Source organism: Vipera ursinii, assembly GCF_947247035.1.
Source record: "Vipera ursinii genome assembly, chromosome: 2".
Taxonomy (NCBI): domain Eukaryota; kingdom Metazoa; phylum Chordata; class Lepidosauria; order Squamata; family Viperidae; genus Vipera; species Vipera ursinii.
In genome coordinates, this window is record NC_139513.1 from 3,781,084 (window position 1) to 3,807,875 (window position 26,792).

Consider the following 26,792-nt stretch of genomic DNA (forward strand, 5'->3'; position numbering starts at 1 on the left):
CATTGACTTTGCTTGTCAGAAGTCTCAAATGGTGATCACATGACTCCGGGACACTGCAACTGTCATTAATACAGGCCGGTTGCCAAGCGTCTTGAGTTTTGATCACATGACCCTGCTGCAATGGTGGTGTGAAAAATGCTCATAAATCATCTTTTTTCAGTGCCATTGTTATTGCAAAAAGTCACTAAATGAGTGATTGTAAGTTGAGGACTAATTATAAAGCAGCAATTGATTATTTGTTATTAAGACACAATCATGGAGGTCGAGAATTTAAGGAAATGTGTTGTTTCAGTTTACTGACAGTTCCCAACTCATTGAAACCCACATGGGAAAATGTAGGTTAGGAATTTCTTAACATCTAAATTAGTCAGGGCGTAGTCCAGGGGTCTCCATACTTGGCAATTTTAAGACTTGTGAACTTCAACTCCCAGAATTCCTCTGTCAGCGACGCTTAAAAACCATGTCGCTATGCTTGCTGGAGGAATTGTAGAAGTTGGAAGTCCACAAGTCTTAAAGTTGCTAAGTTTGGAGACCCCTGGCCTAGACCTATGGAATTACGGTCTGTTGTCGTTTCTAGTGCCTTCCTAATGTAAAGTCTTTTGATGTCCAACATCCTGGAAATGGAGAAAGAATTATGGCCAATATTTCCTTGCTCTTCAAAAAAAAAAAGGATTACAAGCATTATGAGACACCTGAATCTTCGAAATAAAAGTTAAAAGTCTGAGAAGGGGGAAGAGGGGGAAAGAGGCTGGAGAAAGCCGTGGAGAAGGATCAGTTTTCCCAGGGAAGAAGGCCCCTCTCCCACCCCCCCACCCGTGGCAGAAGGGAGGAGGTGGGCAGGGAGACCCTTGAGGGGCGGAGCCCTCCGGCCTTTTGAGGAGGGGAGGAGCTAGAGGGGGAGGAGCTAGAAGGGCTTCCTGCTTGGGCTCTTGCGAAGCCCTGGCGGGGACCGTTCCGAGGAGGGGAATCCACGCGTGTGACCGGGAAGGAAGGAAAGCAGCGGGGCCGCCAGGGCCGCGCGGAGAGCGGATCGTGGATCCTTTGCTGCGCGCATCTCTTAGGGACGGAGCCTACTTTTCCTTTCGAGCGCCAGGTAAGAACGTCCTTCCATCGTGGATCCTTTGCTGCGCGCATCTCTTAGGGACGGAGCCTACTTTTCCTTTCGAGCGCCAGGTAAGAACGTCCTTCCTTCCTTCCTTCCTTCCTTCCTTCCTTCCTTCCTTCCTTCCTTCCTTCCTTCCTTCCTTCCTTCCTTCCTTCCTTCCTTCCTCCCCTTCCCCTTCCCCTTCCCGCCCCTTCCCCTGCCTTCTCCATCCCATCCCATCCCTCCCTCCCTTCTGTTTGGAACGTGGCTCAAGATCCAAAACAAAACAAACTCAGTTGGAATTCCAGCAACAAGGCTTTTTATTAAAAAAAGAAAAGAAAAACAAAAGCGTTTGCAAAGGCTTGGTGGACTGAAACACACACAGGAGTTCAGCCACACCTCACAGAGCTGTTTAACACATTTTTGTATCCTATCCCAACGCAGATTCCACCTCCCCTATCGCACTCAACACCCCTTCCCTTCTCCTTCCCTTCCCTTCCCTTCTCCTTCCTTCCTTTCCTTCCTTCCTATGCCTGGACAGGTGAGCCTCTAACGTCCCTTCCTGGGGCGCCCCTAAGATCGCTCCTGCAGTCCCCACTTTCTCCTTGGGGAGATTTCTTCTGCCGGCCCTTCCGGATCGTTTCGCGTGACTTTTGGTTTGTCTCGGGCTGTTTCCGATCCAGAAGCCTCCGGGAGTTCAATGAATGGCTGCTGAACCGGCGGGCGGAAAAGGGAGCGATCCCTCCCAGGAGCTGTTCTTTCGGGGAGTTGCTCAAGATGAGCCCCTTCAGGAGAGAGCAGCAGGTAAAAAGGCTCCTTGTGCTGCCACCACGTGGCTGTTTTGGAGAAATTACAGTGTGGGCAGTCAGACCTTCTGATGCCCTTTAATCCTTCAGGGTTGACTTGGCCCGAATTTCTTCCCTTCCTAAAATTCTTTTTTTTTCTTTCATCGTTTAATTTAACTGTGTTTTCAAAGTCTTCGGTGCATTTGAAAGGTTTTGTGTGCATTTCAAAAGGTGTCACCTCCCCCCCCCTAGGCTAGCGTTTCTCAACCTTGGCAACTTTTAAGATATATGAACTTCAACTCCCAGAATTCCCCCCCCCCCAGCCAGCTTACCTGATTTGGGATCCTGGGGAAGGAAAATTCTTCAGTTTTTTTTTCCTGTTTGTGTAATTTGCCTTTGTGTTAATCTCAATCCTTCGGTGCGTTAAATCTCTTTTTTTCCCTAAAATGTTATTTCACTGTATTAAACTTGCCTGAAATTTGTATTGTACCTCCATGCCAACTGGACGGGAAAATGATTGGCGAGAATACATAACAAAAACCTGTAAATGCTCTGAGTGGGAGATGAGTGGAGCCTCATTTTGTGGCATCTCCTGTTTCACTCCGTGCCAAGGGGAGGAACGTATGAGACTAGGCATACCTAAAAGTTGCCAAGGCATATAAGCAGGGTGGACAAAAGCCAGGAGAAGCTCCTTGGGGGGGGGGAAAGGAATCCAGTCATTAAGGGAACAAAAAGGACCAAAGTGGGGACTGAGCACATGGCTAGCCCCTCCCCAAGTCTCACCACCACCACCGCCAACAACAACAACAACAACAAAGGAGTTGGGCCTGAATGGGAAGCCTCTCCCCGCCATTTCTGGGGGCATAAAAAGAAGTCTGACAGCCTACCCAGTCTTTTTAAAGCCCTTGTTTTTGGATCCCAGACTTTGCAGATTCCATCCCTCTGGCTGGTGCCTGGCACCCTAGTAGTAGACACTGTGTGTGTATGTGTTTGTGTGTGTAAAAGAGCAAAAATGTATTAGTAAAAGTTTGCTGTTATTTTAAACTCACTGGGTCTCTGTGTATTTTAAAGAACTGTTTGTGCCCCCGTGTTCAGTTGGTTTGGGATTGAGTGTGGCAATTTTCCAGGTCTCTCTCTCTCTCTCTCTCTCTGTGTGTGTGTGTGTGTGTGTGTGTGAGTGACCATAAGCTGAAAGTGTTTGTAACACACACCTTTCAGCTTTCCTCTCACCCAGTGTCAGCTTCTACGTGCTGTTGCTGTGACGGCAAGACATTCAAATAAACGTGAGTCCCTAGTTAGCACAGAAATAGGCTAAAACCATTCCTCTTCATTGTAGCTTCAAGAATATTGCGAGGATGTTTGAAAGCAAATTATTCCTTTGCTGTTTTTTCTCCCCCACTCCTAGACACTCTAATGGCATGGTGTTCATCTTCTGGAACTTCGGTTCTTTCTAGTGGAGGATTAACAACAGACGTGCTTCCAACTCAGGTAGGATGAGTCTCTCCTCCCTTAAAGTGCCAGTTTGATCTAGTGAAGAAGTTGGAGGTGTGGTTGTGAGGATGCAACGTATTTTCATATATGGTGGACTTGTAAAAGGGTTAAAGCTTTTTGGATTAAAATTTGGTGGAATATGCAAAAAATATTCAAGAAAAGGATAAAGTTTTGTCCGCAATTGTTTTTACTGGGCATTATTACAGATACTACTTTTGTGGACACTAAGCTGATGTTGAATTTAATTACGGCAGCGAGACTTTTAGTGGCGCAATATTGGAAGAAGGAAGAACTGCCGACTATAGAAGAATGGACTTTAAAAGTTTCCAATTTGGCGGAAATGGCAAAGATCTCAGCGTATTTGAAAGACCAATCGCAACAGAGATATATTGTGGAGTGGAGAAGGTGGATTGATTATATCCAGAATAAATATGGGACTAAAAAGTTTCACTTAGCATTTGAATAAGTAGTGGATTTATATGATGTATAACTAGCTTGTAGTTATTTTATTAAGAGTTAAAGTGCGATAGAATTTAATATTTTATTGTTGTTTGCATATTTTAGATTATGTTTGTTTGTATTTTTATACCCTGTATTTAGCTCTGGGAAGTCGGGGAGGGGGGAGGGGAGGGGAGAGTTGGGGAGGTTTGGGGAGAGGGGAGGGGGAGAGGAGGGGTTTTGTATTCAAAAATGTACTGTAAAACTTTTCAATAAAAAAAAGAAGTTGGAATAGCAGAGTTGGAAAGGGACCTTGGAGGTCTTCTAGTCCAAGCCCATGTTCAAGCAGAAGACCCTGTGCCATTTCAGAGTTTCCAGTCTCTTCTTAAAAACCTCCAGTGATTAAGTGCCCACAACTTCTGAAGGCACGCCGTCCCAATTAGTTATTTTTTTTCTCATTGTCAGGAAGTTTCTCCTTAATTCCAAGTTGACTTTTCTTCTTCATTAGTTTCCATCCATTGTTTCTTGTCTTGCCTTCTGGTGCTTTGAAAAACGTTGAGCCCCTCTTCTTTGTGGCAGCCCCTCAAATATTGGAATACTGCTATCGTGTCACTCCTAGTCTTTCTTTTCTCTAGAGTAGCCATACCCAGTTCCTGCAACCGTTCTTCAAGTCTCAACATCTTTTTTTCTAATGTGGTGTGGTCTTTACTAAGGTTTCTTTTTTAAAAAAAATGGTACACACAAAAGCCCAAAGTAAAAAAAAGTAAAGTCCAAACTTGACTTTTGCACATAAATTAAATGTTGAACCCCACTTTCCACGATTTGGCATGATTCATTGGCTAAGTGCAGTCGGTAAAATTAACCCAGTGTTGGATTAGGCCAATATATCCAAGGACTAGCCCATCCGCGGACAGCAAAGGGATATGGGGTTGCTGCTCCTGCAGAATCAGCCAGATCAATAAATAAAGTGTTAACTAGATGTATCCCTAGCCAGAGGAACTTTGTTCTCCAGAGAAGAAGTTCTGTCCAGGAATTGCACAGCAGCTGTTCAGACGACGTCAAAGACACTGACAGAGACTTGTAGTCTTTGATATAAACATAAATTTATTTAATGTACAATTTTACAGCAGTCTTTGTCATCATCCAGAAAAGGAAGAACATAAAAGATAGTCAGGAACATAGGAACATCATGAGGTAAATCGAAAACAGTATACAGAACAGACAGAAGGAAAAAAGGAGGGAAAACTGGGAAACTGACCCTTTATGCTTACAGCAACCAATCATAGCGTAGATTGCCTCATGCAGGAGCCAGTACTGTCCAATCAATTAACTACAATTGTTTGTTTTGGCCTATTGTACACTTTACTCTTCCAGCTACTGAATTCAATATCTTAACATGCTCATTTGCCCTACTTGGAAACACTGGAGTTTGTACATCAAGAAGAGGATCTGCATGTAATTCATTGAAGTGTTCGTTGTTAGGAATGCTCATGGGATTCGTTGTGTTTTTCTCCCCTCCCTGTGTCAGGATTTGGTATCGCCCAAGGATGTAGCTGTGTTTTTTTCCATGGAGGAGTGGGTCCTGCTGGATTCTGAGCAAAAAGCCCTGTACCAAGAGGTTTTGCTGGAAAACGCAAGGAATATGGCCTCCTTAGGTAAGAGATTCTGTTCAAATACTGTAGTGCAAAAGATGTTTTTCTAAAAAAAATTAATGCACATGAAGTCCTCCAGCATTATTTTTGGTGCTGTATCTCCTCTCTAAATTGCTGTTTTTCAAGTTTGCAAGCTATTTATATGAAAGATTTTTTTAAAATCCTTTTCTACGAAGCCTGGCTTTTCTTCACAAATGGACTCTGTATGAAGAGTCTGGCCTTTGCAAGTCGCTGTCTCCCATTTGTTAAGAATCGGATTCAGTCTTGCACATGCTGTGCATGAAGGGAACAAAACAAGCAAGTGGAGCAGATGGAAGATATAAACCAATGTTTAATAAAAGGTAAAGGTTCCCCCGCACATGCGTGCTAGTCGTTTCCAACTCTAGGGGCCGGTGCTCATCTCCATTTCAAAGCCGAAGAGCCAGCGCTTGTCCGAGGATGTCTCCGTGATCATGCGGCCGGCATGACTAGACGCCAAAGGCGCACGGAACGCTGTTACCTTCCCACCGTAGTGGTCCCTATTTTTCTACTTGCATTTTTTACGTGCTTTCGAACTGCTAGGTTGGCAGAAGCTGGGACGAGTAACAGGCGCTCACTCTGTCACGTGGCACTCGGGATTCGAGCCGCCAAATTGCCGACCATCTGATCGACAAGCTCAGCGTCCTAACCCACTGAGCCAGTACTGTAAATAAAAGACTTTCAAATACTGTACAGTATATTGTTGTTAGCAGTGACCATTCCTACGCTTTTGTCAAGGGAAAGAAATTTCTGACAGAGAAGGACAACACATTCTTGCACTACGGTACTGCCACCCCTCACTATAAGAATGATTTTACTTTAAACAGTTCCAACCAGTCTCTCTTTTTCTATCTACAGGACAAGATAGTGAACTTTTCCATCAACTCTTTCGTTGGCTAGAAATGTCTTCCCAAGGAAAGCAACCAAGCTCTGCATCAGCTCAACCTGGAGGCAAGAAACGAAGGAGAAGAATCAATTTGGATTTGAAAATGAAAATAATTAAAGCCCATGAGAAGGGGAAGAAGATAAAGACCATAGTAGAAGAAGAAGGGCTGGCCTCGTCCACCATTTGCACTATCCTTAGGGATAAAGAAAAGATAAAAGAGGCAATTAAATCTGCTCCGGGAACAGATGCCATAATCACGAGAAATAGGACAGGCCTCATTTCAAAAACAGAACAGCTACTTGTGCTTTGGATTGACGATCGGATCCAAAAAAGAATCCCAATTAGTCTCCATCTGATTCAGGTGAAGGCACGCAGCATTTTTGAAATGCTAAAGCAAGGAGCAGGTGAGGAGCGCAATGAGACATTTGGGGCCAGCCGTGGCTGGTTTATGCGATTCCAAAAACGATTTAATTACTACAACATACGAACCACCGGTGAAGCTTTGAGTGCTGATGAAGAAGCTGCCCAACGCTTTCCAGACAAACTGGATGAAATTGTAGTAGAGGGCAACTATTCACCACAGCAGATCTTTAATGTGGATGAAACTGGGCTGTACTGGAAGCAAATGCCAGAGCGGACTTACATCCACAAAGAGGCGAAAACAATGCCTGGATCTAAAGCATCTGAGGACAGAATAACTTTGTTGTTGGGTGGAAATGTCTCTGGGTTCAAGTTGAAGCCGTTGCTGATTGATAGATCAGAGAATGCTCATGCCTTCAAAAACATAAGTAAGCACGCTGTCCCAGTGTATTACAGAGCCAATAAGAAGGCGTGGATGACCCAAGTAATCTTTGAGGATTGGTTTATGACCTGCTTTGTGCCACAAGTAAGGACCTACTGCTTAGAGAAAAAGATCCCGTTCAGAATACTCCTACTTCTGGACAATGCGCCTGGACATCCCCCCCATCTGGGCAATCTCCACCCTGGTGTGAAAGTAGTCTATCTCCCCAAAAACACGAGCCCTCTGCTACAACCTATGGATCAGGGAGCAATTGCAACTTTCAAGGCACACTACTTACGTGCCACATTGGCCGAAGCCATAGCTGCAATGGACAGAGAGGAAATAATATTGCGTGACTTTTGGAAAGGTTACAATATTCTTCACTGCATCCAAAATATTGCGGCAGCCTGGCAGGATGTCCCTACAAAATGTATGCAAGGGGTTTGGAGCAAATGTTTAAAACGTTTTGCTGTATTTGTAAAAAATTGGGAAGGTTTTGACCAAAATAAAAATTTAGAAGTCATCAGTCGGGACATTGTAACACTGACCAGATCCCTTGTTTTAGATATTGATGCTGGGGACGTGGAAAATTTCATTGCATACACTGAGGGGGAGCTTTCCAATGAAGAGTTAATGCAACTGCAAAATGAATCGGAAGAACAGAGGGATGTGGAGGCAGGAGAAGATGAAGAGGAGGAGGAAGAGGAAGAGGGAGGAGGAGGGGCTTGCGTCTCTAAAAAGTTAACATTGAAAGAATTGGCAGAGTTTTTCTCCAAAACGAACCGTGTGTTATCTTTTTTGAGTGACATTGATCCCAACGAAGAACGTGTGGGTAGAGTCCAAAGAGAAATCAATAACGTTTTGAAATGTTATCGAGAAATATATGAAGATAAACAAACAAAAAAAGAGTGCAAATAACTGGCAGGGTTCCTCCAGAAAACTACAGCACTCCCATCCCCATCTACCTCAAGAGTCCTGGATGAGCCTTAACCATTGACCAGCTGCTCCATCCTTTCAGACCTCTGCAAAGAGGACTTTAATTTTTGTTTTTCACTGCACTGATATTTTTCCCTTGTAGTGTATTTCAGTGTTTTGCATTTTATTTTTCAATTATTGAAGAGTATGTGTGTTTACATATTAAGTACTGTCATTAAAGTTTTATACATGCAGTAATGTTAATAATAATGGTCTTTTCTTTGAAGAGAAGCAGACATTGAGGGGAGAAGTGTGCAAGGTGGTCTAACTCACTGCTCTCTCCAGAGTGTTTCTGATAGTCTCTTCTTAAAAGATTCCAATGATGGGGCACCCACAACTTCTGGAGGCAATTTAAATTTAAAACCTCTTTTAAAAAAAACTTCTCCTGATCAGCACAAGCCTCTCCAGGCAAAATCCAAAATGGGGTAGGGGTGGAAGTTTCCTTCCAAAATGGAGAGCACAGGCAAAATCCAAAATAGGCTGTGGAGTGGGGTGGGATTTGCTTCCAATAAGGGATCAGCAGAATCTCTGGTGGGTCTGTGTTGGGGAGAGGAAGCAGCCGCCGGCGCTTGCTACCCATCCTTTGATGGATTGATCCATTATTTCCTTGGCTCTCCCCTCCCGCCCTTAGTCACAATAAGATTAGTCTTATTCCTCACCCACAAAACAACCCTGTAAGGTAGGGCAGGTTGACAGAGCTGGTAAAAAATTTTAAGTTTCCAGGGATGAACCGTATTATCTGATTTGCAGATAGCACCAAGGTAGTGGGAATAACTAACTCTCCAGAAGATAGGCTCACGATCCAGAAAGAGCTTAACAGACTTGAACCCTGGGCCCTAACTAACAAAACAAAATTCACCGGTGAGAAAAAGTTTTAGATAGGCAAGAAAAACCTTCCCCTTTAAACCAACTACAGTACCAAAGTAATCATTTAAGAACAGGCAGAACCCCATCAGTCAAGTATCATCTTCGGAGAGTGCTGCCAAAACTGCCCAGTGTTGAGACTGACCTTTGCCTAATAGGAACTGCGTGTTCAGCTTTTCAAAAATTATTATGTACCTAAGGAGCCTAATGCTGGGAAAGGTTGAGGGCAAGAGAAGAAGGGGACGGCAGAGAAGGAGGTGGCTGGATGGAGTCACTGAAGCAGGAGGCATGAGCTTACAGGGACTCCAGAAGATGGTAGAGGACAGGAAGGCCTGGAGGAACATTGTCCATGGGTCGGACACGTCTTTGCAACTAACAACAACAAAGGAGCCTTCTTTTCCATAAGCAAATTGGGAGAAACAATAATGACTTTCCTTTTTCATGGTGAGGAATTGGGAAAAGGGAAAACATTGGAGGTGGTAAGCTCAATCACTAGAATCCTATACTTGCCCACAATTACCTTTTCAGTCTGTGGGTTGGAAGTTTAGAGAAAATATGGGTAACGTTGAGAAAATATTTTTGATGCTATTGCAGTAATCAGGTAATCTGGGTTGTAGTAAATAACAACAACAACAAAGTTGGAAGGGACCTAGGAGGTCATCTAGTCCAACCCCCTGCTCAGGCAGGAAACCCTATACCATTTTGGACAAATGGCTGTCCAGTCTCTTCTTAAAAACTTCCAGTGTTGCAGCATTCACCATTTCTGGAGGCAGGTTGTTCCACTGGTTAATTGTTCTAACTGTCAGGAAGTTTCTCCTTAGTTCTAGGTTGCTTCTCTCCTTGACTAGTTTCCATCCATTGCTTCTTGTCCTGCTTTCAGGTGCTTTGGAGAATAGCTTGGCTCCCTCTTCTTTGTGGCAGCCTCTGAGATATTGGAACACTGCAATCATGTCACCCCCACCCTTCTCTTCATTAAACTAAAGGTAAAGGTAAAGGTAAAGGTTCCCCCGCACATGCGTGCTAGTCGTTTCCGACTCTAGGGGCCGGTGCTCATCTCCGTTTCAAAGCCAAAGAGCCAGCGCTTGTCCGAGGACGTCTCCGTGGTCATGTGGCCGGCATGACTAGACGCCAAAGGCGCACGGAACGCTGTTACCTTCCCACCGGAGTGGTCCCTATTTTTCTACTTGCATTTTTACGTGCTTTCGAACTGCTAGGTTGGCAGAAGCTGGGACGAGTAACAGGCGCTCACTCTGCTACGCAGCACTCGGGATTCGACCCGCCAAATTGCCGACCTTCTGATCGACAAGCTCAGCGTCCTAACCCACTGAGCCACCGCGTCCAGTGGCGTAGCGTGGGGGGTGCAGGGGGGGCCGGCCGCACCGGGCGCAACATCTGGGGGGGCGCGACCGGCGGGCTAGGGCAAGGCTGCTCGCGAGCGAGGGGTATCTGTGCCTGCGCCGACAGAAACGCTTCTCTCTCCGGGTGGGGGAAGGCTCAGCGGCTCCCTGGGTCTATATACGCCTCTGTATGCGCACGCCGCCGCGCACTCCCGCGAACGAGAAAGAAAGAACGGCAGCGGCGGCGTCTGCGAGCCTCGCCAGCGGCGGCATTCCTCGGTGTGGGCGTGCCTGCGTCTTTGGGTGTGAGGCTTTCGGAGAGGCTGCCTTTGGCTCCTGGTACTTGCAGCCGGTGTAAAAGAACAAGTCTGTGAAAGCGGGCGAGAATTTCAGGGGGGTGGGGGGGACGGGAGATCGCGGGAGGCTCGATTCTTCTTACGCCAGGGGGGTGCCAGGCGTGCGGTGCGAGAGCGAGGGGGCGCAAATTACTTGCCTTGCCCCGGGTGCTGACAACCCACGCTACGCCACTGACCGCGTCCCTTCATTAAACTACACATACCCAATTCCAGCAACCGTTCCCTATATGTTTTAGCCTCCAGTCCCCCAATCATCTTTGTTGCTCTTCTCTGTACCCTTTTTAGAGTCTCGACATCTTTTTTTTACATCGTGGTGACCAAAAATGGATGCAGTATTCCAGGTGTGGCCTTACCAAAGCATTGTAAAGTGGTATTAGTACTTCATGTGATCTTGATTCTATCCCTCTGTTAATGCAGCCTAGCACCGTGTTGGCTTTTTTGGCAGCTGCAGCACACTGCTGGCTCATATTTAAGTGAATGTCCACTAGGACTCCGAGATCTCTCTCACAGTTACTACTATCGAGCAAGGTACCACCTATACTATACCTGTGCATTTGATTTTTCCTGCCTGAATGTAGAACCTTACTTTTTTCACCATTGAATTTCATTTTGTTAGATAGTGCCCAGTGTTTGAGTCTGTCCAGATCCTCCTGTATCTTAAGCCTATCTTCTGGAGTATTGGCTATTCCTGCCAGCTTGGTGTCATCTGCAAATTTGATGAGTTCCCCATCTATCCCCTCATCGAAATCATTGATGAAGATGTTGAAGAGCACTGGGCCCAGAACAGAGCCCTGGGGCACCCCACTACACACTAGTTTCCATCTGTTGCTTCTTGTCCTGCCTTCGGGCGCTTTGGAGAATAGCTTGACTCCCTCTTCTTTGTGGCAGCCTCTGAGATACTGGAAGACTGCTATCATGTCCCCCCACTCGTCCTTCTCTTCATTAAACTAGACATACCGAATACCAGCAGCTGTTCCTTATATTAAACTTCTTAAATTGTTCTATTGTCACCTTCAACGGACATTTCATCTGCATCGTGGCAGAAGGAAATTGGGACAGAAAGAGAAACGGAAAGAAATGCGTTTTCAGCAATAGCATTTGACATATTGATGGAGATGTTTCCTAAAGTTCTTTCTCTGGCACAAAGTCAAAGTTCAGCGGTCTCAAAATACCTCCTCCTCAGGGAAGATTTTCCATTTTGCCTCAGTTATGGAAGAGAAACCTGCAATTTCAGACTAGCATAGTCTCTGCCAAAGTCTACTTATTGTCTCAGCAGGGCTGGATATAGTTACAGATCAGATTTTTCAGTTTTTTATATCCCATTTTTAATCACGTTGTTTAAAATTAAAGGTGGTGGTGAAGATTCCATAAACTTGTTTCAAAATAGAATAAATGACTATGGTTTTAATAATTAGAAGGGGAATTGGGAATGTTACATCAGAACACTGCAGTTGAAGAAAATAATTTTCTACGACTCAGGGGCATAGTCCAAATTTAAGAATCAAGAAAGGAATAATTCAGGGAGGTTTGACTGCTTTTTACCCTAAAAAGTATATTTGAGATTCTCTTAAGATTGTCACGTGGTAAAACAATTAAATACTTTTTCACTAGCCAGTGGAGAAATTTTAATTTCTTCTTATTGTGTCTTGTGTGAATGAAACCATCTTCTTCAATGAAGGTCAGATATTTTTTAATTTTTTAAATTTTTATTCCATTTATATCCCGCCCTTCTCCGAAGACTCAGGGCGGCTTACAAGCTTAGCAGTAGCCTTCATTCTATGTATATGCCTGCTTATTAGGGCTTTCACACCCCCCCAAGCGGCATTATTACAAAGTCAGCTTAATTGCCCCCAACAATCATATTCCAGAATGCTTACCTCTAGGTAATAATATATCCTAAGATCAATATTGTTTTGAATGAATTTTTTTCTTGAATACTGCATTCTTTTGACCTATATAGAGGATAAGTGCATATGAATTGATTATCAACTGTCATGTGGGTATCAACATCTACTGACATCATAGCCAGACCATCTTCAGGATGATCTGTCCATAACTTGGACTCTGTTTCCTAGTCAATAGATAGTTAATCTACTTTCATTAGATTTCCCAAAGTTTGTTTGATGGACTAAGTCATGTGTCTGCAACCCGCGGCTCTGGAGACGCATGTGGCTCTTTCAGCCTTCTCCTGCAGCTTCCAGCCTCCTCCGCCATTTGCAGAGAGACAGACAGAAACAAAGAGGCACTTGCACTTGCCTTCTCTCTCTCTCTCTTCCTGTGGACTTGCCCCCTTGCAGCGGTCCTGATTGGCCCTGCACCTGGGCACCCCATCCCCTGGGAGAAGCATGGCCAGGAAGTCCCTTTTCCAGGCTGGCCCTGTCCGAGTTGCACATGGCCAGGGAGCCGCGTGGGGCAGCCACGGGATCCCCCCTGGGAATGGCCCACTGGAATCTCCACTGAGCGGGCCAGCCCTCCCACAATCTGCGGCTTTGAGGGGAGTGCAGCCCCTGTGATCTCCAGCCGGTGAGCCGATTTAAAGCGAGCCCAATCAGAATGTGAGGTGAACAGAAGATCGGGGGGTGGGGGGTGGAGAGAGAGAGAGAGAGAGAGAGAAGGGAAGCACAAGTGCCTCTGTGTCTCTCTGACTCTGTCTCTCTGTCTCTCTCTCTCACAGACCAAGGGGGAGGGAGAGAGAGAGAGAGAGAGAGAGAGAGAGAGAGAGAGAGAGAGAGAGAGAGAGAGAGAGAGAGAGAGAGAGAGAGAGAGAGAGAGAGAGAGAGAGAGAGAGATTGTCCTTACTGGACTTTTAGTAAAGAATGAATATTTTGATTTTTTTTTAATTAAGAGGTGAGGTATGGGGATAATTATGCTGTATTTAAAGATGGTAGATAAGCTACTAACATTGTTTTTACCTGTTGGGATGAAGGAGAAAGGTTTTTTTCCCTCTTTCTCCTGTCCTTTTCTTTTTTTTCCCCCTGCAATTTTTTTCTTTTCTATTTTTCTATTTGTAGTTTTTATAGTTTGCACCGGCTTTTTATTTCATAAATACGAGGAGGGGCTCAAATAGATATTGAGTATTTTATTTGAAAGTAATCTTCGACCCAGCGTCTTTTATTTTTTGGAGTTCAAAATGCTTTTGTTGCATGCAGAAATAAAAATTTGTTTTCTTTGTAGCAGTTCATTGATTTCATAAATGCAACACACTGCAGGTTTTTTTATACATAGCATAAAGGTAAAAAAACAATATATGCAGTGTTATCTTCATTTTAGATGTCAAAAGGGTTTTGTGGCTCCCAGTGTTTTCTTTTCTGTGGGAAATGGGTCCAAGTGGCTCTTTGAGTGTTTAAGGTTGCCGACCCCTGGACTAAGGGAATATATTTCTAGGGAAAGCATGTTTCATTTTTACATGCTGTGAGGTATATAAATGTGTTATTGATCTGACATGGAGAATTCAGTGCTGTGCCATCCTGCCTTTATAATATTATTCTATGTACAGTATTCTAGTTAAGTCCTTGTATTCAAACTAAGCTAGAGATGAATTATCATAATCCAGACTCTGAATAAAAGATAGGTCCCCTTTGGCAATTCTTCTTTCTGTCTTCAAGTCCCTGAAATCACCTGATTTCCCACTGAAATATGGGGTGACAGAAATATTATTTATCTCAATCAACCAACTTCTAAGGAAACCTCAAAAAAATGTAGCAGGGAACAATGGGGAAAATATTACTTGAAGTGGATCTTTTCCCACTTCCAATTCATAAAAAAGTAAATCACACCCAACAGATTGGTTTCTGTTGAGATCTCATGAAATTGCATATTCTCCAATCAGAAGTGACAGACACCTAGATGAACAGATGTTATTGTACTGGATTGCCTGTTCCTCCCATATACTTCAAGGGTAAAGTCAAGGTGTGTGAAAAATGACATATTTCTCCTCCCATGAATTTGGAAGGAAATCAGGTAAGAGGTTTGGACTTCCAACACAGAAAAGTCCATACTTTGTAATCTACACCTTTGGAATTAGCGCTTTAGGTGGATCTGTGACAATTCACTGCAGGCCAACTCACCACGGCCAACTCGCTGCAGGACGAGAGTTACACTAATATCAAAGAATCAATAAAAAAAGGATACAAAAAGAGGGACAGAATAAAATAGGAATGACAAAAAATGAAACATTTTTAAAATTTATTTTAAATAATTATATTAAATTGTTAAATTGTCCCATGGCCATAGCCAGTTGGCCACAATGAGTTGGCTACGGCGAGTTGTCCCATTCTGGCTTCAGATTAATGTTCATCCTTGAAGCAACTGATTGTCCAGGAAATTTACAAAATTAATTTACTTATACTCCATCAAATGGGTTTTGGAGGATGCAATGGATAGAGGTTCCAGGTGCATATTTAGCAGAAGGACTCAAATCTGCCCATTGTATATAGCACTGACCATGGTCTCAGCTTCTCAGATTTTGTTTACCCCTTCAACTTCAGCCTTTGTTGCACTGTATTGCACTCCTACAGCACCATCTCTTGGTCCCCTACTAGATAATTTATGACAGCAAATGTTATCACATTATGAACATGTCAGTAACAGGCCATTTTTCAGATTAATCCACCAGGGAATTTTGACTAGATCTTATTTGTAATCATAAAGACTGATAATCTTCCACATTTTGAAAGATACAAGACATTTAACAGGGGCCTCCAATAAGTTGTTCAGTATATCATGATCTGGAGTTAACCATTCTGACTTTCATTGAGGAAGATGATTTCATCCACACCAGGCAGAATAAGAAGGCTGCTGACTAGTTCAAGAGCATTGAACTGTTTTTCTACATTTTAATCTTTAGAATCCCAAGAATAAGTTTATAGACTCAAAAAACAACCAAACTTCCCTCATTTGTTGCTTTCTTGACTCAGATTAGGATTACTCTCCTGAGCCAAACAAAATTCTTTTCTCCAACTGCACACTTTTGTGGCAATGCTCGTTCCCAATTCCCCTTCTAATTATTTAAATCATGATTATTTATTCTCCTTTGAACAAGTTTTATGGGATTTCCACCACCCCAATTAGTTACCAATGAATGAGACCACAAATGGGATTAACAGCACCTAAAAAAAAATCTGATTTGTAACAGCCTCCTTCTGTGATGAGAGCAGAGAGGCTGGAGTAAAATCGAGCAAATACTGTAGCAGTCTGAAATTGCAGATAACTCTTCCAAGTCTGGGGCCAAATTGGAACTTCTTCACTGTAGTTATACGTGAACGCTGAGATTTAACTCTGTGCCGAATAAACAACTATAGGAAGGATTTTCTGCAGTATATGTTAAATGTTGCGGTTGCTGCATAAACAGCTCTTTCTGCTTCAGCTTCTGTCTCAAATTCCCTGTATGGGGACGAAATGTCCACTTACAGTGATAACAGAAGAAAAGGAATGGTTCCACTACTACAAGCCAGGAGACTACTTAATTACTGGAATAACGTCTGGAATCGTATCTCGACTGTACCAATTTTCATTCTCCAAGCCTCCAGCCCACCAACTGAAAAGGTAATTGTCAGCACGTCCAGGATTCTGGTGGTTGATTTTACCTGCTCCAATGTCTTTTCTATCAATGATTTCCTTTCCCCTATGCCTCACCTTGAGAAAGGCAAGTCATTATTGCTTCTCCCAAGAATTTGCTTTAGAGGAAAGGCTCCTAGGGAACTTGATGATGTTGTAAAATCTGAGTTTGCAAAGTTCCTTTTAAGTTCTTCCACTCAGGGCCTTTTTTTCTCATAGAACGCTCAGAACGGAGTTCCGGCACCTTTTTTGGATGGAACCTTGTAGGGTAGGCAAGGCGGGATGTATGACATGTGTGAGTTCCGGCACCTTTTTCTTTTACAAAAAAAGCACTGCTTCCACTAGTGTCAACCTCAACACTGGGCAACGCTGGGCATTGTTCTGGATGGGGTTCTGCCTGCTTTCCAAATGATTACCTTGGTACTATGGAGAGTCAGCAATTTATTCATGTTTATTTTATTGATGTATGAACAATAGTTAAGCAGTAACTCCCAATAAAATGACTGGATTCCTTAGAGAAGAGGGAGGTCGCTTGTTACTTTCTCCCTACCGCTTCTTCCCTTTCCTTACATTTACTCTATAATTCCTACCACCCTCTCCACTCTTTCTTTCAGCCCTTTAACACTTTTGCTACTTTTGTGGTTACCTTCTTCCTTTTGGTTTAAATAAAAGGCATACCTTTTAAAAACCAAATTCAAGGAAGGGAGAGACTTTGTAAGTTAGTGTTTAGTCACAGAGGATCACATTAATTGTAGTTAACTGTAGAATACAGGGAAATAATTCTAAAGTCATGAATATTCTGCAGCAAATCTTTAGATCTAAAGAAGGCTTATGAAGAGATACCCATCTTCAGATAGGTAATGCCACTTGCTAATCTAGCACTTGAATCCAGCTGTTCGTCATCTCCAGGGAGGTATAATAGGAAGAAATCCTATAATATGATCACAAGATATACACGTGTACTTGGTAGCATCTCTTATTAGCATTCTGGAGGACTGAGAAGACACAGATCTTCTCCCAAGCATTGGGCGAGGATGGGGTTGTGAGCTGTAAGCATATCTAGTCTGGTGCCTGAGGGTAAGCCATGATTTTAATTACATTTTATGGATTGTTGTGAACTGATATATTATCTCTGGAAATAGGTAAGTAAATAAAATAAATGTTTTGATTTTGCAAAAGTTTATTCTCAACAGATTGAAATAGTTACAATAGTAAGAAACCGCCATGCTTTCTTTTTTAGTAAAAGAAAGGACAAAGGTTTCTTACTATTGTGATTATTTTCCTTACCTGGTTACTAAACTATAAGAATAAGTTTCATCATTTTTCTCCCCAAGTCATAATTTGGAGATAATTATTAGGCAGAATCAGTTCTGGTAATTTTGGTCGGATTCTTTTGATCCTGACATAAGAAGCTTACTATATCTCCCTGATATTTCTTTTGGCAAGAAGCTCCTAGTGGTGTCAATGGGACTGTTCTAATAGAAATTTCAAAGATATCTATCACCTGCAATTATTCAATTAAATTGAATAATTTAATTAAATAATGAGTGTCTATCTTTTTGGCATTGCACTATACAGATATAAAGCTACAGTAAATATGACATGTCTTTATGAACATCCAAATTGATGACTTTTGGAAATGTCTTATGTTGCAGTGAGAACAACTTCTATCACCTTCTGCCCTTCTTATTGGCTGTTCATGAAGTCAACCAGAATTCAAAGCTCTTACCCAACATCACCCTGGGCTACAACATTTATCAGAACTTTTTCAGTGCAAGACTGACATACGAGGCCATGATGGACGTGTTGTCCACAGGGCAGGAGAACATCCCAAACTACAGATGTGGAAGACCAAAGAACTTGCTGGCAGTCCTTGAAGAGATGGATTCTGAACTCTTTGATCATATTTCTAATGTCTTGAGCATCTACAAAATCCCACAGGTATAAAGCCAAATGAAATTAATTCTGTGTTGTAAATTCTTCAGCTATACAAATATATACAAGGGCTTGCCTAGAAGGCAGCACTTGTATATATTTTTCCAAATACTTTTCCAGCACTTGTATATATTTTTCCAAATAAATTGAGAGTCAGAGAATAAATATTAGAAGAGCTGAAGGATGACCTGGTTTTGTACGCAGAATCATAGAATAAAAAAGCCCAATTCTCTTCATGGGCCAGGAATGGTCAGACCACTACAGATAAATTACTGTCCAATATTTCCTCGAAAATATCCAGCGATGGAGTTCCAGGAGACAGGATGTTCCAACTCTTAATAACTTTCACAGCGAGGAATTCCTCATTTTTATAATCTTTTTGTCTAATCATGCCGGCCACATGACCACGGAGATGTCCTTGGACAAGTGCTGGCTCTTCGGCTTTGAAACGGAGATGAGCACCGGCCCCTAGAGTCGGAAACGACTAGCACGCATGTGGGGGGGAACTTTTACCTTTACCTTTTAGGGGGGAATATAACAAACAATATTTCAAGTCCAACATACTGTATGAAGCAATGAAATAAGCTGTAATAATCTATGAGAATTTAACATGGTTTTTTTTATCCCATTTATATCCCACCCTTCTCCGAAGACTCCGGGCGGCTTACAATTTAAAGCACAAATCAATGTGCTTAGCACTCAGGGCAGCTTACAATTTAAAGCACAAATCAATGTGTCAGTTTAAAAGGATATTTCATGAGTGGGTGGGTGACCCGCAGAGTTACAATGTGGGTAAAAACAGAGTATGTAGGGCTCATGTGAGCCTAAGTTGTTGACAGCAAAAGTGCCCCATTCCATCACCCAGGCAAAACTGCATGGGTAAGGGTTGACTAGAGGGATGTGCTCCATCAGGACCACCCATGAACCCCACCCACAGATAATTCAGAGCTCCCTAGTTTCAAAGGGAGCATATAAGACAACAGGACAGAACATCAAGGGAGCCAGCAAAATTCATGCAAATTATTGTTTGAAACTTCTCTCAGCAGTGTGGAAAGGCCCTTAGATTTACCATCTGACTTTTATCATTAAAACTGACACAAATTACTAATACCTTCTGTTTTACCTTAGATCAACTATAGTGTCATCAACCAGATTGCTGAGCAAAATCAACATTTTCCTTTTTCATATCGGATGACCCCAAACCAAAAACCTCCCTACTCTGCGATAGTCAAGCTGCTCCAGCATTTCCAATGGACATGGATCGGCCTCCTTTCTCTGGACAATGACAGAGGAGAAAAATTCAAAAGAAGCTTGGAAGCTCTTGCTCTAAAAAATGGGATTTGCATTGTCCTCTCAGGAGCCATCCCAGATGCAAATATGAAGACAAGTGCTGGAGAAACCCGCATGCAAGAAAAATGGGAAATGTTCCGTTCTCTTATGAAGAGTCAAATAAAAATTATAGTATGCCAACTGGATTTTAAGGCCGTAGGGATACTAACATCTGTAATACAAGTGATTGACAAGAGTAAGAAATTCATTGCGGGAAGAGTGTGGATTGTAACAACTTTGACAGCTTTAAGTGTAGGTATTTTTGACCTCTTGGTTGATCTCCAGAATAAATATGCTTTGTTTTCCTTCCTCATCCAGACAAAGGGAAGGACTCAGTATTACAACTTTAAAAGTTATACATCTATGGTCACAGTGTATGGAAAGGAAGCATTCCAATGTTCCAATTCAAGTCCTTTGTTATCTAAGAAAGTTTGGAAAAAATGCAAAGAAAAAGAGAACTGGGAATTCCCACCCCGTGATGTGATTGCAAGAATCCTCTCTCAGGATCTCTCCAGTATTTCCAAAGTAATTCAAACTGTGGCGTGGGTCCTCAGTGCTGCCTCTTCCTCCCAACGGAGTAAGAGGAGAACGCAAGTTGGATACCATGAATCATCCCAGATTGTGCAGCCATGGCAGGTAAGTCTTCTTCTTTGAGGTTCTACTGATTTCCCCCTTCCAATTCCTCAATATTATATTAGATGTAGAAAGGGGTGGGATATTCCATAGAACAATTGCCCAGTATTTGAGGGTGAGTTAGAGAGGAAGAGGGACGCGGTGGCTCAGTGGGTTAGGACGCTGAGCTTGCCGATCAGAAGGTCGGCAGTTTGGCGGGTCGAATCCCGAGTACCGCGTAACAGAGTGAGCGCCTGTTACTCGTCCCAGCTTCTGCCAACCTAGCAGTTCGAAAGCACGTAAAAATGCAAGTAGAAAAATAGGGACCACTACGGTGGGAAGATAACAGCGTTCCGTGCACCTTTGGCATCTAGTCATGCTGGCCACATAACCACGGAGACGTCCTCAGACAAGCACTGGCTCTTCGGCTTTGAAACGGAGATGAGCACCGGCCCCTAGAGTTGGAAACGACTAGCACGCATGTGTGGGGGAAACTTTACCTTTACCTTTACCTTTAGAGAGGGAGGTGATGGAGAAAAATCTTCCAAAGTTAAACAACCTGTGTTGGTTTGGGATGCTTTTGTAACAGAAATAGCTCTATAGTGACAACGTGATTTTCAAAATTAAATAAGCATCAGAATATTCCAGCAATCCTCAACCCTTTCTTGTGATCACAAACTCCAAGCTTAGGAGTTAGGCTGGATTGTTTGTTCTACATTGAAATTGGGCTTTGCTAGCTAAAAATGTCTAACATAGCAACAAGATATAAATCAATGTCTTTTCAAAGCATCTTCTGAGGGCCACAAAAAATTCATCCATACATCTCCTGAACTAATGCTAGTTCCATAGCTAGCCTTGGAAAGAGACAACATCACTATGCAATTTTTGTTGCATTCCTAGCCCAAAGTTAAGCTCCACTAACTTCATCTTGATCAGGACAGATGGTAAAATTGTATTCTCCATCTTCTCCCATTACAGGTTTTTCCATATCTCCAAATGGTCTTATCTCAGTTGGGGCTGTGATGGTGAAACAACAAAACATAGAACATAAAACATAGAATAATAGAGTTGAAAGGGATCTCAGAATTTTTCTAGTCTAACCCTCTACTCGAGCAGGAAACCCGATACCATTTCAGAAAAATGGTTGTGCAGTCTCTTTTTGAAAGCCTCCAGTGATGGAGCATCCACTACTTCTGAAGGCAAGTTATTCCATTAGTTGATTGCTCTCACCATTAGGAAATTTCTCCTTAGTTCTAGTTGCATCTCTCCTTGGTTGATTTCCTTCATTGTTTTTGTCTTGCCTAGTGGTGCTTTGGAAAATAGTTTGAGACCCCCCATCTTTGTAGGAGCCCTTCAAATATTGGAATAGTGCTATCATGTTTTCCCTAGTCTTTATTTTCCTTAGACTGGACATACCAAATTCCTTTAAGTGTTCTTTGTATGTTTTAGCCTCCAGACCCCTAATCATTTTTGCTGCTCTTCTCGGCAATCTTTCCAGAGTTTCAACATCTTTTAAAAATTATGATGACCAAAACTGGACACAGTATTCCAAGTGTGGTCTTACTAAGGCTTTATAAAGCAATACTAGAACTTCACATGTTCTTGATTCTATCCCTACATTAATGCAGCTTAGAATTGCATTGGCTTTTTTGGCTGCTGCCACACACTGTTGCCTCATATTTAAGTGATTGTCCACTAGGACTCCAAGATCCCTTTCACAGTTACTGGCATTAAGCTAAGTTTCACCTAGTCTATATCTATACAGTTAGTTTTTCTTGCCTGAGTGAAAAACCTTACTTTTATCTATGTTGAATTTCATTTTGTTAGATAGGGCCCAGTGTTCAAGTCTGTCAAGATCTTTTTGGATCTTGGGCTTGTCTTCAGCTTAGTAAGGTAAGGTAAAGGTAAAGGTTCCCCCGCACATGCGTGCTAGTCGTTTCCAACTCTAGGGGCTGGTGCTCATCTCCGTTTCAAAGCCGAAGAGCCAGCGCTTGTCCAAGGACGTCTCCGTGTTCATGTGGCCAGCATGACTAGACGCCAAAGGCGCACGGAACTCTGTTACCTTCCCACCATAGTGGTCCCTATTTTTCTACTTGCCTTTTTTACGTGCTTTTGAACTGCTAGGTTGGCAGAAGCTGGGACGAGTAACAGGCGCTCACTCTGTTCAGTTTAGTATCATCTGCAAATTTGATGAGTTCCTTTTCAATTCCCTCATCTAGATCTTTTATGAAGATATTGAAGAGTGCTGGGCCTAAAATGGAACCTTGGGGTATTCCACAGCTTATTCTCTTCATATGGATGTAGTTCCCTAGAGGACTACATGTTGAATACAATTTGTCAGCCAGTTACAAACCCACCTGGTGGTGGTGTTGTGTATCCCACATTTTCAGGAATGTGAAATAGATATCTGAAAAAGATATCTGGAGCCCTGGAGAATGATGAGAGAAGCTTCCCATGAAGTGCTGAATCAATCTCTTTCAGACTGTAGTGGTGATCTGATGAGGTTGAATTATTCAGAGTACTTCCAATCCAGAATAACAGCAAGAAAAACATTGAATAAAGGCTCAAATTGTAATGGTTTTTCTCTGTTTCTGCAGCTTCATAGGTTCCTGAGAAACTTCCAACATTGCAATATTTCCAGAGATGGGATTCGTTTTGATGAAAATGGAGTTCCTCTTGGTGACTTTGATATCATGCACTGGACATCATTTTGGGAAAAGTCTGATGCAGGGGTGAAAATTGGGAGTGTAGAAAGAGAGGCTTCCTCAGAAGTCAAGATTTCCATCAATCAGAGTGCCATTCAATGGCCAACATTATTTAACAAAGTACCTGATGCTGCTTGGTTTTTGTTCTTCTGTTTACCTCCATATGTGCAAACGTTTCTGCTCAGAAATAATTCTTGTTGAGGTCAATTGAGATGACTTCCAAATAAGTCTTATTAATTTATTAGATATCATTTTATTTTAGAAGTTTTTCAGTAATCTATCACATGTTGGAACCTGCTGTACCATCGATTGTATTATGGGATTTGCAATCTACTGTACATTATTAAACTGGAATATGAAGCCATAATTTACAGTATATCAAATATTTTCAGTAAGAGAAAATCCAAAATGTCTATGGAGATTCTCAGTCATCCAGGTCATTGTTGTGCCAAGGGTGCTTTTTCAAAAGGCGCCTGGAGTTTATTTTTCCTTGAAGACATTTCGCTTCTCATACAAGAAACCTCTTCAGTTCTGACTGAATGGTAGAGGATGGAAGGATTTGGAACTGCTGAAATGACAATGTTGTAAACAGGATATAGATCCAGCAGTCGCAAGAAGTTTCCACGCCCATTTGCACTATTCAGGTGACTCTCTTAAGTAGCCTTAACAACTTTCAGAAAGTCTGCTAATGACCAGATGACTGCAAGGAATATAAATCCTTTCATCCTCCACAATTCAGTCACAACTGAAGAAGCTTCTGAGATGAAAAGTGAAATATCTTCAAGGGAAAACAAAGATCAGTTGCCTTTTGAAAAAGCACCCTTTGGAGAAAATCCAGAATATGAAGGGTTGAGCCCACTGAATTGCATAAGAGAAAGATATCATTAAGAATGTGGTGAGGGAAATGAGGGCAGCTAAAAAAGTCATTTACATATAATGATACAATGATCAATTGTAAGAGAGAAAAATAAGGACTCAAGAGAAAGCTAAATTGTGGAGGTTTCCTGAGAAAGCAAAGATGGGAAAAAAAAGTTATAGTATTCTCATAAATCCCGTAAGGAGAAAAACCTTTTGCAGTGAAACTACTTTCCTTTGGAAAGAAGAATAAAGAAAGGAGTCTGTTTTGGGATCTACAATAGAGATTGATAGAGAAGGAGAATGACCTTTCATTTGCCACTTGCAAGCAGAGTAATTAAAGCCCATGCCACCAGTCCTTGACTGATTTCGCTCAGTGTGCTTCTGAGCTTCTGGAAACCAGTTGAATTCAGTAAACCCTTCTAATTCATATATTGCCCTGACTAATCTTTCTGTTTATGTTTAGACGGTGCCTTATTCAAGATGTACAGAAAGTTGCTCCCCAGGTTATGCCAAGCTTGTGAGAGAGGGAGCACCAGTTTGCTGCTATGACTGTTCTCTGTGTATGAAAGGAACATTCTCTGTGCAAGAAGGTACAGTAGGTGGCTCCAAAAAGAAAAAGAAAAGAAAGAAAAAAAATGATTCAGTCAATTTTCTCTCTTGCTTTTTGTGGGTATTTGATAAAGAAGCAAGAAAAACGTTAAATTTCTTGAAGACATCCACAAAACTTTTCAAAGATTGGGCACTATCACCAAATTTGGTATGATGGTATGAGCATTAAAATAAGTAATGAAAGGTTGCTGATTTCTACTGGGTTGTAATTTTCTTCAGCCTTTAAAAAAGGCTGGTTTATCTTCAGCCTTTAAAAAAGAATGTTGACTATTTTTTAACAAATGTTGTGTCGTATGGATATCTCTGGGCAGAAATATTATATTATTCCTTGAAAGTGATTTTTGAAAATGAACATTGATTTCTGCTGTGGTTTTCATGCTCCTACAGCTGCAGAAACAGATACATGCTAACAATTTTTTTTTCAGATGCAGCCCACTGTGAAAAGTGTCCAGATGACCATCATTCCAATAAGAAGCGAGATCAGTGTGTCCCTAAAAGTATAAGCTTCTTATCCTATGATGAATTGTTGGGATTCATCCTGGCTTTCTTTGCCATTGCTTTGTCCCTAACCACTGCCTTTATTCTGGGAACTTTCATTAAATATCGAGAAACTCCCATAGTCAAAGCCAACAACTGTGAACTCACCTACATCCTCCTGGTTTCACTCCTGGTTTCCTTCTTGACTTCTCTTCTATTCATTGGTCGCCCCATAAAAATGACTTGTTTTCTTCGACAAACCATTTTCAGTATTGTTTTCTCAGTTGCTGTATCTTCTGTGCTGGCCAAGACTGTAATGGTGGTGGTGGCCTTCCTGGCCACAAAGCCAGGCAGCAGCATGAGGAAATGGCTGGGGAAGAGTCTGGCTAACTCTATTGTCTTATCCTGCTCTGGTATTCAACTAGGCATCTGTATAATATGGCTGGGATTTTTCCCCCCATTCCCAGATTCTGACTTTCATTCCCATCCAGGACACATCTTGTTGCAGTGCAATGAAGGCTCAGTTGCCATGTTCTACACTGCCCTTGGCTACATGGGCTTTCTGGCTGCCATTTGCTTCTTGGTGGCATTTCTGGCTCGAAAGCTGCCTGGAACCTTCAATGAAGCCAAACTGATCACCTTCAGCATGTTGGTTTTTTGTATTGTATGGATCTCCTTTGTACCCACCTACTTGAGCTCCAAAGGGAAATACATGGTAGCCGTGCAGATCTTCTCCATCCTGGCCTCCAGCCTGGGTTTACTAGTCTGCATCTTTATCCCCAAATGCTACATTATTATCCTGAGACCTGCCATGAACACCAAAGAAAATCTGATGATAAAAAATCATTAAGTCTCCTGATGTTGGTGTTTATTTTTGTACACTTTACATTCAATATAAAATCACACACTTTGAAATAATGTTTTATGTGCTGTAGCTTATCTTTCTTCATTCCACATGAATTTTGAATTATAATAATTGAGTAGTAAAGTTGCTAAAACAACTCAAATTATTTGAAATAATCATATCCTTCAATTTGAATTCATGTTAAATCATAAGTATCATCAATGACATTAATAAAATTTCTGAAACCAGGCCAGAGATGTTACCAGAGATGTTCTGACATAGTTTTAGATTAAAGACTATGGCTAATGATGATGTGTGTTTTTATTGCTTTATAGGTTGCTGTTATATTTTGTTTTCTGGGATGATATTCTGACTTTAAAAAATAGTTAATTTCAAATATATATTTGATCTCTTCTGACTGGATATATATATGATAGATAGATGAGATAAATAGATGAGAGAGATTGAGAGAAAAACAGAGACAGATAACATTCTATATATTAAGAATAGATAAAATATCAACATGAACAATGGGGCAACTTTTATTTTTTTCTCCATACTTTGAATAAATTAATGAGACAAATTATTATTTTAGACAGTCTTCAATCAAAAGAATAATATGTACAACTGATTTGAAAAAAGTGAAGTAGACACCTGATGTGACAATGAAGGTATGCTTATGAGAAGTATTAAAACGGGTTCCTGTTTTTCATCCATGTCCATGTCCATGTTGATATCCATTTCCATATACATATAGTGTGTGTGTGTGCATGTGTGTGCTGCCATCCTAGCAATTCGAAAGGACGTAAATGCAAGTAGATAAATAGGTACCACTTCAGTACAAAAGTAACAATGTCCTGTGCACCTTCGGTGTATAGTCATGCTGGCCACATGACCACGAAAGCATCTTCAGACAAAGCCGGTTTTTCATTTGTGAATCAAAGATAAGCACCAGTCCTTGGGTTGGTCAAGACTGACAGAGGAAATCTTTACCTATACCTACCTAAACCTTTACCTTTAAATATATAAGGTTTTTTTTTGCGCGTGTGTCTTTTCTTTGTCTTTGTTTTTTTGTCAAATGTAGAACCTATTAGGAATGCTATGTCATGTAAGTCAGTACTACTTTTATTTGATCTTGCTTGGTAATGCCATTACCTCTGCCTTCTACATTATCTGTCTTTGGATATTCAGAAAGCACTG

The 26,792-nt window shown here is 41.9% G+C and overlaps 1 protein-coding gene across 2 annotated transcripts; it reads left to right on the plus strand.

The window, feature by feature from the left end:
* The first annotated feature begins 915 nt into the window (after positions 1 to 915).
* On the plus strand, positions 916 to 8,197 carry LOC310635897 (tigger transposable element-derived protein 1-like). 2 transcript variants are annotated; one of them, XM_083355259.1, is made up of 4 exons: positions 916 to 1,888; positions 3,275 to 3,357; positions 5,327 to 5,453; positions 6,327 to 8,197. In XM_083355259.1, exons 1-4 carry the CDS (start codon positions 1,789 to 1,791, stop codon positions 8,051 to 8,053), a joined length of 2,037 nt encoding a protein of 678 aa, XP_083211385.1. In that variant the 5' UTR covers positions 916 to 1,788; the 3' UTR covers positions 8,054 to 8,197. The 2 variants fall into 2 exon arrangements, with proteins under 2 accessions (XP_083211385.1, XP_083211386.1); XM_083355260.1 differs by lacking the exon at positions 916 to 1,888 and adding an exon at positions 3,064 to 3,152.
* The last annotated feature ends 18,595 nt before the right edge of the window (positions 8,198 to 26,792 follow it).

What these genes read in the sequence shown, in the direction of transcription:
- LOC310635897 (XM_083355259.1), top strand. Translation starts at nt 1,789, where the DNA reads ATGGCTGCTGAACCGGCGGGCGGAAAAGGGAGCGATCCCTCCCAGGAG. An exon ending in CCTTCAGGAGAGAGCAGCAG is followed by an intron (nt 1,889 to 3,274) that starts GTAAAAAGGCTC and finishes CCCCACTCCTAG; the next exon opens with ACACTCTAATGGCATGGTGT. An exon ending in AAGGAATATGGCCTCCTTAG is followed by an intron (nt 5,454 to 6,326) that starts GTAAGAGATTCT and finishes TTCTATCTACAG; the next exon opens with GACAAGATAGTGAACTTTTC.